This window comes from Haemaphysalis longicornis, unplaced genomic scaffold, assembly GCF_048455015.1.
Source record: "Haemaphysalis longicornis isolate Haplotype H1 unplaced genomic scaffold, Haemaphysalis longicornis Haplotype H1 scaffold_1, whole genome shotgun sequence".
Classification (NCBI taxonomy): Eukaryota; Metazoa; Arthropoda; class Arachnida; order Ixodida; family Ixodidae; genus Haemaphysalis; species Haemaphysalis longicornis.
In genome coordinates, this window is record NW_027526203.1 from 48,747,341 (window position 1) to 48,759,401 (window position 12,061).

A 12,061-nucleotide genomic window follows, 5' to 3' on the forward strand; every position below is an offset into this window, starting at 1 on the left:
GGGCTCCACAACACGGTGGAAAAGCTGATAGAAGGCCATCTTTCTAACCAGAAGGTCTGACTCAGAACTGTGATGGGTAGCCGCATGCTTCACCAGGTTGGCTGGGAAGCCCAGAATGTCACTCCGCTTGACGTACTTGCAGATTCTTGGCGACTAAAACTAAAGATGCTCCCTTTGCTTAGAAATATGAACCCCTCACATGACGAAGGTCAACGAAAAGCACGGGCTCAAGCGCTAAACACCACCCTCGGTGGGGTTCATGCATTTATCTACACAGACTTTCCCTAACATCGAGGGCAGCAACACGCCATCATCGTGGCTACCTCCAGAACCAACCTTCTTGCGTGTACCTCGCTTAGGGCCCAACAAATGACGGCCGCAGAAGAGGCAGCCATCACCTTGGCTCTCACTACACCAGGGGTTCTGAGGGCAGTCATCGATTCCCAGCAAGCCTACTGGATGTACCAGTAGGGTTGGGTGTCCTGACCTGCACTGCTCGTGCTAAAAAAACCCTCCCCAAACGGTTACATTCAGCTCATCTGGACACCCCCTCACGCTTCAATGGAGGGCAACAAGTACGCCCACCCAACAAGCCTGCGCTTTTACCTCCCGTGCTATGGAGCTGCACGAGGACAGTCACCCGCTTGTCACGTTCAGGGAGATAACCCAGCATTATCGCCTTCTGAGAGAGACCGTACCTTCGCCTTACCCTGACCTTTCCAGAGATCAACAAACTACCGTACGGCTCATACAATCCGCGCTCCGTCTCACAGCCTACGCGTCTTCACCTAATGTATCCAAATCGCTACGACGGTGAATGTAAATTTTGCTCAGAAGTAGGAACACTCGGCCACGTAATCTTGGTGTGCGACTTTAGCCCTGAGCATCCTCCTCTCTTTCCGTCAACTACCCAACAAGAGCAATGGGAGATGCTGCTGTCCAGGCCCTCTCTACCTACCCAGCTTCAGTGGGTGGACAGGACACAGGCCGCGCGGACTGCATATGGGTCCCACAGAAGAAGGAATCACTCCCCAGGGCTGCACTCTGGGACGTTCAGAAATCTGAACAGAAATATTACTTCCTCCTCCTCATTCTCTGCCGCACATCTCGTCACCTCCGTCCGCGGCGCAGAGACGGAGAAGACAGATCGTCTAACACCGGGTTTGAGCTTACTTTAATTTTATATAAAAAAGTTTCCACTCTGGTGCTACACCAATACAACTCAACCAAACACCGTTCATGCTTCATGCATTGATTTAACCTTAACAAGAATATCTTTTTGAAGTAATAAATATGGGGTTAAGTGCATTTCACTTCTCTCTGATTTCGCTATTTGTAGAGCGATGTGAGTGAATTTAAGTGATGTCGCATGGGCAATCGTTATGGGTGCCGTTTACAGCTTTGCTTTCCAACCACATTCACGGGGTGGATTGGCGCGATTTTTTTGCCTGCTGTGCCGTTCCCGTGCCCGGCCCGTCCCGCTATCTTCGCTGCGATGCCAATGTGTTCGTCAGCCGTTCTCCGACAATGCTTCTGCACGTGGAAAATTTGGCTTGCACGGGCCTGGACGACCCTATCTACTTCACTGTAGAAAGTCCTGGCCTGTTCATCGCCCCGTCAGCTGATGGTCTGCGCGCCCCTGTCTTCCGTGACGTCACTCTGGCCCCTCCAATCATCGCTGACTTCGGCATGGTGACTGCCCCAGCAGAGCTTATAAAAGCGTCCTCGACGGCTGCCTTCTTAAGTGGGCAAGAACACAGCAGCGCTAGCGTGAAGCTCAACCGCTTTCTGCTTTTTGCGCAGGTAGGTTACCTGAACAATGCGAAATGCATTCGCTCCGATAATCGTTTTCTGCTGCTGTTTTCTTGCCCACACGATCGCACCTGTTCTCATGATTGTGTAAATTTATGCTGTGCCGTAATTTACTGCGTCAGGAGCCTTCTTTTGTGTGGCGATGTTGAACTTAACCCTGGGCCCAATAAGCAACACAAGGGAAAGGACGTTCCGGCCTCTGATACTCGTTTGCGAAACTTTTCTACGGCTGAGGAAACCGTGGCCCCAGAAGCCAATGCTGTTGACCTGTCGGCCGTACCTCAGATGCTTGCGGAATTAATTAAGGGGCAGAAACGCATATCGCAGGAAATAACAGAAATCAAGAACTTTAATCAAATGATCAACTCCCGGTTTGACGCCCTAGAGGCACGCGTCTCCGCACTGGAGTCGGTTCCTGCCGCCCTTACATCTGCCACGCTCAACGGCAATGTTGAAAGTGAGCTTCATCAACTAAAAATCAAAATCGACCAACTCTCTTTGAGCAATGATGAGTTAGGAAATTGTTCCCGCCGTAATAACTTGCTGTTGCACGGCTTTCCTGAGGCGCCTGATGAAACCCACGACATTCTGGTGTCTAACATTTCCGCGTGGTTCGGGAAAGAGCTTGAAATCGATTGTCCGAGTATTGAAAGGTGCCACAGGATTGGCCGGAAGCATGCTGATCGCCCGCGCCCGGTTATAATGAAACTTCTTGACTACCGCGAAAAAACAAACGTCCTAAAAAATGGCCACAAGCTTAAAGATTCTGACTTTCGCATTTCAGAAGGCTTTTCTAAACACATACGTTCAATCCGGAAAAAAATATGGGAGGCAGCTAAGCCCTTCCGTGATAATGGCTCGATGGCTCACTTAAGCTTCGACCACGCGTTTATTGATAAAGTTCGGTACAACTGGGACGATAATACTAACACCCTCGTCAGGGTTCCTTCTCGCCCTCCAAAAGCCGCGTCCAACGCTGCTACTGTAACCCCCTGACGCCCAAGTATCATACAAGAGCCATTGCGCGTCCTTAATGTTAATGCCCGAAGCTTAGTTAATAAATTCCCAAATTTTCTTTCACTGGTCACCACCCATTCACCCCATATTGTTGGCGTGACTGAGTCATGGTTACACGATAACGTTTACGACAGCGAGGTAACACCACCAGGTTTCACTGTTCTTAGAACTGATCGGCGACATAGGAGAGGGGGAGGTGTTGCGTTATTTTTGCGGTCTGACCTTCAATTTTCAGCACTCCCCAGCCCGCCTGACACCGAATCCGTTTGGTGCAAGGTCTTTTTGGGGAACTTTTCCATTACCTTCGGTGTTATCTATCGTCCGCCGTCACCGAACCTAGCTCAGTTACTCGCCTTAACTTCGTTCATGCACAAGCGTATCTGGTCTTCAAGTTTGATCTGTCTCGGCGATTTCAACGCTCCCGGTATTCTGTGGCCTTCTTTATCTCGCACCGGTTATGACGTGGAAATAAGCAAAGTTTTTTTAGATTTTTTATTATCCTTTGGTTTGAAACAAATTGTCGAAGCCAACACTAGAGGTGCCGCAGTTATGGATTTAGTATTTGTTAGTCCCCATCTATTAGATAACGGCTATGAATGCGAGGTTACTGATGGCATTTCCGATCACATGGCTGTTCTTCTTTCCATACCCGTTACGGTTCACAACAATTGCTTTGTTTACTCTACATTTCCTGATTTTTCACGCGCCGATGACTCCTCCATTATCGATTATTTAGCGATTCTTTTGACAATTTCGAACACCCTAGTTTATCGAATGATGTGAATTTCTTGGTGGCTTCGTTCGAAAATATTGTTGCAACCTGTCTACAGCGCTTTGTGCCCCTCAAAACAAAAAGGAAAAATCCTCGCCTCCCTTGGATCTCGGGTGATATACTTCACCTGTCGCGTCGGGTTGCGAGGTTAAGGCGTGCGAAACGAAAAGGTGATCCCCTTAAAAACGCCGAATTTAACGAAGCTAAAGAAGAGCTCCGCCTCAAAATGAATTCCTCTAAAGATTTTTACTTTAAGGTTACATTACAAGGTTTACTGAAAACTAACCCTAGGCAGTTTTGGAGTTCAATTATACCCTCTTCAGCCTCTACTAATACTATCCTAGTTAACAATGTCACGTCTAGTGACCCTATAACTATCGCCACTGCCTTCAATGAGTACTTCCAGTCAGTCTTCATAACAGACAACTTCGAAATACCCGATTTCCCACATGAGTCGTATTACGCAATTGGCGATATAACCGTGTCTGTCGATGGGGTTCTAAATTTAATTTTGCACCTGGACAATAAGAAATCCTGCGGTCCTGATGGAATTAACAATGCTTTTCTGGTTAGATATTGTGTCTGGACGAGCCGGTATTTAACTGTAATTTTTAAAAAATCTTTATCTACTGCGACTGTCCCGTTAGCATGGAAATTGGCTAAAATATTTCCCATGTTTAAATCCGGCAACAAGCAGTCAGCATTGAACTGTCGTCCGATTTCATTAACGTCTCAATCATGTAAACGACTCGAACATATAGTCTTCAGTCATATTATGGAGTTTCTTGAATGCAATAACATTTTGTGTAACGTCCAGCATGGTTTTCGTCGCGGCTTTAGTACAATACCTCTGCTTGTTGAATTTTCCCACGACATTGCCCACGCTCTTGACAAAGGAAATCAAATTGACGCAATTTTTATAGACTTATCTAAAGCTTTCGACACGGTTACCCATTCAACACTACTTCATAAACGTCGCGTTATACTTAACAACTCGGCCTTAGTTGATTGAATTGCTAGCTTTTTACATGATCGCTCCCAGTATGTTTCGTTTAACTCCACAAATTCGTCGGTAGTACATTTGTCATCCGGAGTTCCCCAGGGTTCGGTCCTGGGCCACTTTTGTTCTTATTGTACATAAATGATCTGCCTAATTATATATCCGCAAACATCCGCCTCTATGCTGACGATTGCGTGTTGTACAATGTAATTAACACGAATGATGATCATATTTTGCTAAATGATTCTTTTGCTCAATTTTGCAGGTGGTGCCAGACGTGGCAAATGAATATTAACTTTACAAAAACAGTCACTTTATCTTTCAGTACACGCAGTTCCGTTTCTTTGTTTAATTATTCTTTCAACAGCTCTTCCCAGCAGCGGGTGGACGAATATAAGTACCTGGGCGCCATCTTCACACCTACATTGTCTTGGTCACGGCACATTGATTATACATGCAACAAAGCTCTAAAAAAGTTAGGCTACCTAAACCGTACATTGCGGGAAGCTCCACTCGAAACAAAACTGCTAACATATAAAACGCTTATCCGACCCATCTTAGAATACGCCTGTACCATCTGGAACCCTTATAAAGTATCTGAAATTAACACACTTGAATCTGTTCAGCAAAAATGCATTTGTTTTATTTTCCGCCGTTTCGATTGGAGCTTTTCGCCGTCATCCCACCTTGCAACACTAGAATTACAACCCCTGTCCGAGCGCCGTGAATGTTAATGTCTTAAACTTTTACATATTCTTACGATTACTCCGCGCTACTCACAACAGAATAGCTAGCTATTTGTCTCCCGATGAACCTAAATCTACCAGAAATAGCCACAAACTCAACCTTGCAACTTTTTCTCCACGAACTAATCTATTTAAGGACAGCTTCTTCCCGCGAACAATTGAAAAATGGAACCTACTACCAGGCGAAATTAGGTCATTGCCTTTGGAAAAAAGTTATGCAGAATTTAAATTGATTGTGTTATGTCAGTTTTGCATAATTTCAATGTCTTGCTGTACTTATCTATTATGTCTAAACTTTATGAATAAGTAAATTTAAATGTGTTGTGTTTTTATATGTGTTATTCTGTGCAGAAAAGTGTTTTGCATTCTATGTACCAACCGACTCCTGCGATAGCCCAATGGGGCTGCAATATGTATAAATAAATAAATAAATAAATATTGTTCCGAGGAAGATGTAGTTCAGCCACATGCTCCCCGCATGAAAGACCATGAGTCTATGTGCCAGGGTCTTCATCACAATATCATTGGAGACAAATTGTGGTGGTATAATTATTGTTTTTTGCAAGCACTCAATGCGCGAAGTGACTCGGCCATGATTGCCTCAAACAAAGGCGTGCCCTTGATAGCCAGCTCATTGTTCAATTCCCTAGTCATTGCACCACGAACGCAAAACATTTCAGTGCCGTCAGAAGTTAGGCGGCATGCTTTTTTAGGTGCGGAGTACCTTAGTACCGGGAGAATGTCCAGAACAGGCAGGATTTTGGCTTCCTTGTAGCTCGTAAACGTGTTAAGGCATAGTGACGAAAACAAATCCACAAAACCGCTTAAAAATCCAATTGTCATGCCAAGCCCAAGCCAAAAAAGGGGTCTTCTCATGAACGCCCACGACCACATGGCTCACCAGGCGCAGTTTCCTGTCTAGTATACTTAATAAGAAACTCAATGTTTTTATAGGCACGCTCGAAAATATGTCCAAGCTCTTCAGACAACCTGTTATTGGAAATAATGGTGTAATAAGTTGTAATATTAAGTGTTATAATAAGGGCAATAATAAGGGTGTAATAAGTTCCGCCAAAATATTAACATTGTTGTTAACTGCCAGCTTCGTCTGCAGAATAGTCGGCAAAACCGTTCCGGAAAAAAATGCTTTACTTCCTATTACCTTAGCTTTAAAAGTCCCTGTTTTATTTCCCACTTACATAACACACCATTCTTTGCGTTTTTTTAGCACTATGCTCTAATATACGGCCACTAAAATGTTTAAATCCAAGCCACTGATGAAACTAAGGCGAGCGCACGGCATAATGGCTGCCCACGACGACACAGACGGCCTTGATGTGTGTCGCTTATACGCTAGCGCCATATTTCTCTCTAGTGCGTATATTGAGAAACTCAATGGTCATGGTAGCTCGTGCAACCGTGCGGAATTTTAAAATGGTTGCCCCCGGTGAGGTGAGCGCGCTACAGCGAATTCCGTTTCTTTAGTTCAAACGTGAACGAAGAAACTGCAAAAGCGCTTCTGAATAGGCAAGAATGTCACACACCCCAATGAGCTTTAGAACGGAAGCGAAAACAATCGAACGAAACACGAGCCTACTTCTATGCAACTTAAATAAGGACAGCCTTATCTTGGCTATTCCAAAATTGAACTTCTTTCTTTGAATTATTGAGACGCATTATATCGCTGCTATTGGAGAAAAAATCGCAGAAAAAAGCGTTTCTGGTGCCAACACGCGCTTTTGCCTCTGTCTCGCCCCGCGGCGCGCGCTGACTGGGTGCCGGAGAAGCGACGGCGGGAAGAGCAGTCGAGCGCTTGCTTAAGTGGTGGAGGCCACTTTTCCGTTGAATCGGATTTAGGCAATCAAATGGCACAGACTGGCCGTAAGTTGTCTTCGTGTCACGCGCCGCAGCATGTTAAGAAGTACGCTTTGCAGGGAAAAAAGCTTCCGTTTGAAACCAATGGCGAGACTGAATTTAACAAATTTCTGTTAATAATGCAATTAAATCCTGATTATTCCGGGTTTTAAATCAGTTTGAATTATGTTAGTTTATTTTGAATCTGATTTATTAATTACACACTTGTTTTTTATCATGGTTTGACAACTTGATTTACCGTGACTACAGGAGACGACGACGACAGGAGACGCCAACACCCCCCGCCCCTAAGGTACTTCGCCCCTAAAACACAGGAACAAATAACTTCGAGCATCACGTGGGAAATTACTGGCCACAGAAGAGCGGAACTGTGGAAGGCGTTCGCGCTTCTTGCTGCCATGTTGGAAAAGACCCGCAAGCCGACTAGCGTGCGCACGCTATTTCGCTGAAATAGCGTTTGTTCGTTTTTCATCCACTAAATGCAAAATCAGCGTATCGTACGGCGTATGCGCAGTACGAACAGCGCAAAGACATCGTGTGCGCTCATTCTTCGCGTACGGCGGAGTACACCGTATAGCCGGTATTCAATGGCGTGGGATGTGTATCGGCAGTGTAATCTTGACTGATCACGAGACTTGCGGTGTGTGAACTTACCATCGCGCATGCTCTGTGAATATCTCGGCTGTTTGCCCTTTCCCTTCGCATCTTCGAATACTACCTCGGAATAAACCAACTTGTTCTTTTTCTGCTTGAAACTGGCTCGGTCGTATCTCGCCACGCAGCAGCGAAATATGGTGTCAGAAGTGTTCATGTGATACCAGCAGCCTACGCATCGGAAGAATCGACATGGAATTCCTGAAGCCTCCGGAGCACTTGCAGCTGGCCGGCGACATTGGAAAAAAACTGGCGCCTCTTCAAACAGAAGTTCGAACTGTTTCTACTCGCAACAGCGCCGCAAGAGAAGTTGCTCGCAGGACCCACGAAGACCGCTCTGCTACTAAGCGTGGCCGGTGACGACGGTTAAGAAGTCTACAACAATTTCGTCTTCAACGCAGGCGAGGACCGGCAGGATCATGACACCGTCATCAGGAAATTCGACGAGTACTGCGCATCTCAGCTGAACGAGGTGCACGAGCACTACCTGTTTCGCCAGCGAATGCAGGCACCAGTTGAGCCATCGGAGCAATTCCTAAGAAATTTGCGGAAGCTCGCACATTCATGCAATTTCGGCATATTGATGAACTCCATGATACGTGACCAAATTGTTTTCGGAACAAACAGCGGAAAAGTTCGGGACAAGCTTCTACGCGACAACAACCTGACTCTGGCGAAAGCGGAGCTTGTGTGCAAGGCAGCTGAGCTATCGGCCGCCCAAAATGAGCTCTGGAAACGAGAACGTCAAGATTTCCGAACCTGGCGCGACACATGAAGACGGAACGCAAGACAGCAACGTCGACGTCGCGACGTCAAGAGACTCCGAGGCGTCCACAAGGTTCAAGTGTCGTAGGTGTGGGCGGAGGCACGCAGCACGAAGCTGCCCAGCGTTTGGACTGACCTGTCGGCGATGCGGCGGTGGAAATCATTTCGCGACTCGCTGCAAGAGCAACACGCAAGTCACAGAAGTCAAAGACAGTGAAGATTTTGACATCCTCGACGTCTCTGCCAAGAGGGTCATGCACGAACGTGACTGGGTGGTCAAAACACAAGTAGGGAACAAAATGCTCGAGCTCAAAGTGGACACGGGAGCTCAAGTGAACCTTCTGCCATACTGCATGTATCAGCGCCTGCAACCAAGCATGCAAGTGAGGGCTAGCAGCTCTGTGCTACGCTCGTACGACGGCGGGATCATCAAGCATCTCAGACTGCTAACAACAACGGCCACCATAGGCGACAAGTCAGCAGAGATCGATTTTTTCGTGGTAAAGAAGGGACTCCAGGCCATTCTAGGACTTCGCGCCAGTGAGACACTGGGACTCTTCAAACGGTCGGTCCACGCCGTAACGACAAGCACTACCGAGCAAGTGCTGAAGGAGTTCCCCCAAGTTTTTGCTGGCACGGGGTGCCTTCGACGTCCATATAGGATAGTACTAAAGGACGGCGCCGTACCTGTCGTTCAGACTGTCCGGCGAGTGCCTCTCGTCTTGCAAAAGCCACTCTGACTGGAACTCGACCGAATGACGAATGCAGGCATCATCGCCCGAACAGAGGAGCCAACAGACTGGGTGAGTCCTTTGGTGATTGTACGGAAAAAGAATGGCGAGCTCAGAATATGCATGGACCCCAGGAAAATCAATGAGTGTTTAAAGCGTGAACACTACGAGATGCCGCGACGAGAAGACATCGAGGCAGAAATCGCGGGTGCGAATTTTTTTTCGCGCCTTGATGCTAAATCAGGCTTTCACCAAATACCACTCGACGACGAGTCTGCCAGAATATGTACATTCACGACTCCTTTCGGGCGGTATCGGTTTCTGAGACTGCCGTTCGGGATCTCGTCTGCGTCGGAGGTCTTTCAAAAGGCCATGAGCCAGATTTTTTACGTGATACCTGGAGTCCGTGTCTATGTAGATGCTATTCTGATATGGGCACCCACAAGAGCAGAACATGATGAGAGGCTGAGAGCTGTCCTGGTGGCAGCACGCGATGCGGGGCTCATGTTCAATGCGGCGAAGTGCGAAATAGGAGTAACGGAGATATCCTTTTTAGGCGACGTAATCTCGGACAATGGCATACAGCCAAGCCCTGCTGCGGTGAGCTCTGTGCTTGACATTCCATCCCCCTCAGACAAACTAGGGGTGCAGCGAATGTTGGGCGTCGCTAATTACTTTGGAAAGGTTTTGCCAGGGCTGGCTGAGAAAACGGAACTGATGCGGCAGCTGATAAAGAAGCATTCTTTATCTCGCTCCTTCTTCGAATGGAGCGAGAATCATGCCAGGGAATGGGATGATCTGCGCAAGTGCCTCAGCAGGCAGCCTGTGTTGGCCATTTTTGATCCCAGAAAAGAGACCAAGATTGCATCGGACACTTCCCAAAACGGCATAGGGTCGGCTCTCCTGCAGCGGTACGGGGAAACATGGAAACCGGTTGCCTATGCCTCGCGAGTACTGACGGATACCCAGAAAAGGTACTCTCAAATTAATAAGGAAGCGATGGCGATAGTATTTGGCTGCGAAAAGTTCTATCATTTTGCGTACGGGCGTAAAATTACCAAAAATTACCCTGGAAACCGATCACCGCCCATTGATAGCAATATCGCAAAAAGCCATTGGCGAAATGCCGCCCAGGCTGCAGCGTTTTTTCCTTCGGCTGTTGAAATACGATTTTCATCTCCAGTTTATCCCAGGGAAACAGCTGGTGCTGGCGGATATGCTGTCAAGGGCTCCAGTCAGCAGACCTCACAAGGACGAAGACAACGAGGACGTGGAAGTCCACGCTGTAAGAGTCGTTGCATCGCTCGTCAGCGAGGCGAATCTAGCGCGGTTGACGCAGGAAACGCGCACTGATACTTATCTTAAGTTTGTCATCGAAGAATTAAGGAATAATAGGCCGTTAGAAGGACCGCTTAGGCCCTTCTCAGATGAACTGACTGAGATAAACGGAGTGGTGTTCAAAGGTAGCAAGGTTGGCATACCAACAACTATGCGGCCGGAGATACTGCAGATAATACATGACGGGCACATGGGGCTTAACAAGTGCAAATCACGAGCTCGACTGGTCGTCTTTTGGTCAGGATAGAACGCAGACATTGATTCTCTCGTGAACAAGTGCGCACTGCAGACAGTATGCTTACAAACAACCAAGTGAACCCGTCCTGATGCGATCTGTGCCCGAGCACGCATGGTACAGAGTCGGGGTTGACATGTTTGAATATGCTGGCAGCTCGTACCTTTGCGCATACGCAGCCTTGTCCAATTTCCCGGAAGTAGAATTGCTGCGCGACACATCCTCTGCCAATGTCGTTTCGAAATTAGGTGCGATGATCGCGAGGTATGGCATTCCCATCGAGATATGCACAGATGGAGGGCCCCAATTCAGCAGCCGAGAATTTACGAACTTCGCAAAAAATTATGACTTCAAGCACACGATTTCCAGCCCTAGATTTCCCCGCTCGAATGGGTTGGCAGAAAAAGGTGTGCAAGTCGTTTAAAGGATCCTAAAAAAATGTCGGAAGGAAAGAATGATTTTAGGCTCGGTTTGCTCAATTACAGAGCTAGCCCTCTTGAAGATGGCCAGTCACCATTTGAGCTGCTCCAAGGACGACGACTGAGGACGCCAATACCAGACTTCAACGAAACGGCACGCCAGTTTGTCAACAAGCATCGGCAGACTTTGCCGGCGCGAAGACTCCTTCCGTCCTTGCATGAAGGACAGGTGGTCCGTGTTCAAGGGGACACGTGGGCAATGAAGGCAAAGGTGTTCAACAGGATGCGGCCCAGGTCGTACTTAGTTATCACAGAAAGGGGCAACGTTGTACGACGCAACCGCCAACACCTGCTAGCCACCGGAGAATCCTTCAACAACTCTGAAGACAGCGCTTCAGATGAAGAATCGGACGGTGAGGCAGAAGTTCAAGGTCACCCACCCGCAAGCAGTACGACTACCTCTACCCAAGGGTTGAGGAGGTCGACCCGTAGCAGAAGACCCCCGGAACGGCTAACCTACGGCAACAACTTTGTTCAAGGCGCATGTCGCAGTGTGTCGAACTGAGTGTTGCATTACCATGCTACATTGTTTTTTTATTCCTGCAAAGAAAGGAAGATGTATCGGCAGTGTAATCTTGACTGATCACGACACTTGCGGTGTGTGAACTTATCATCGCGCATGCTCTGTGAATATCTC

General features: G+C 47.5%; 1 protein-coding gene across 1 annotated transcript; it reads left to right on the forward strand.

Moving 5' to 3' along the window:
* Nucleotides 1-1,527: 1,527 nt before the first annotated feature.
* On the forward strand, nucleotides 1,528-2,808 carry LOC144168708 (uncharacterized). Its single transcript, XM_077697683.1, has 2 exons — nucleotides 1,528-1,803; nucleotides 1,984-2,808. The coding sequence occupies exons 1-2, from the start codon at nucleotides 1,528-1,530 to the stop codon at nucleotides 2,806-2,808; spliced, it is 1,101 nt and encodes a 366-aa protein (XP_077553809.1).
* The last annotated feature ends 9,253 nt before the right edge of the window (nucleotides 2,809-12,061 follow it).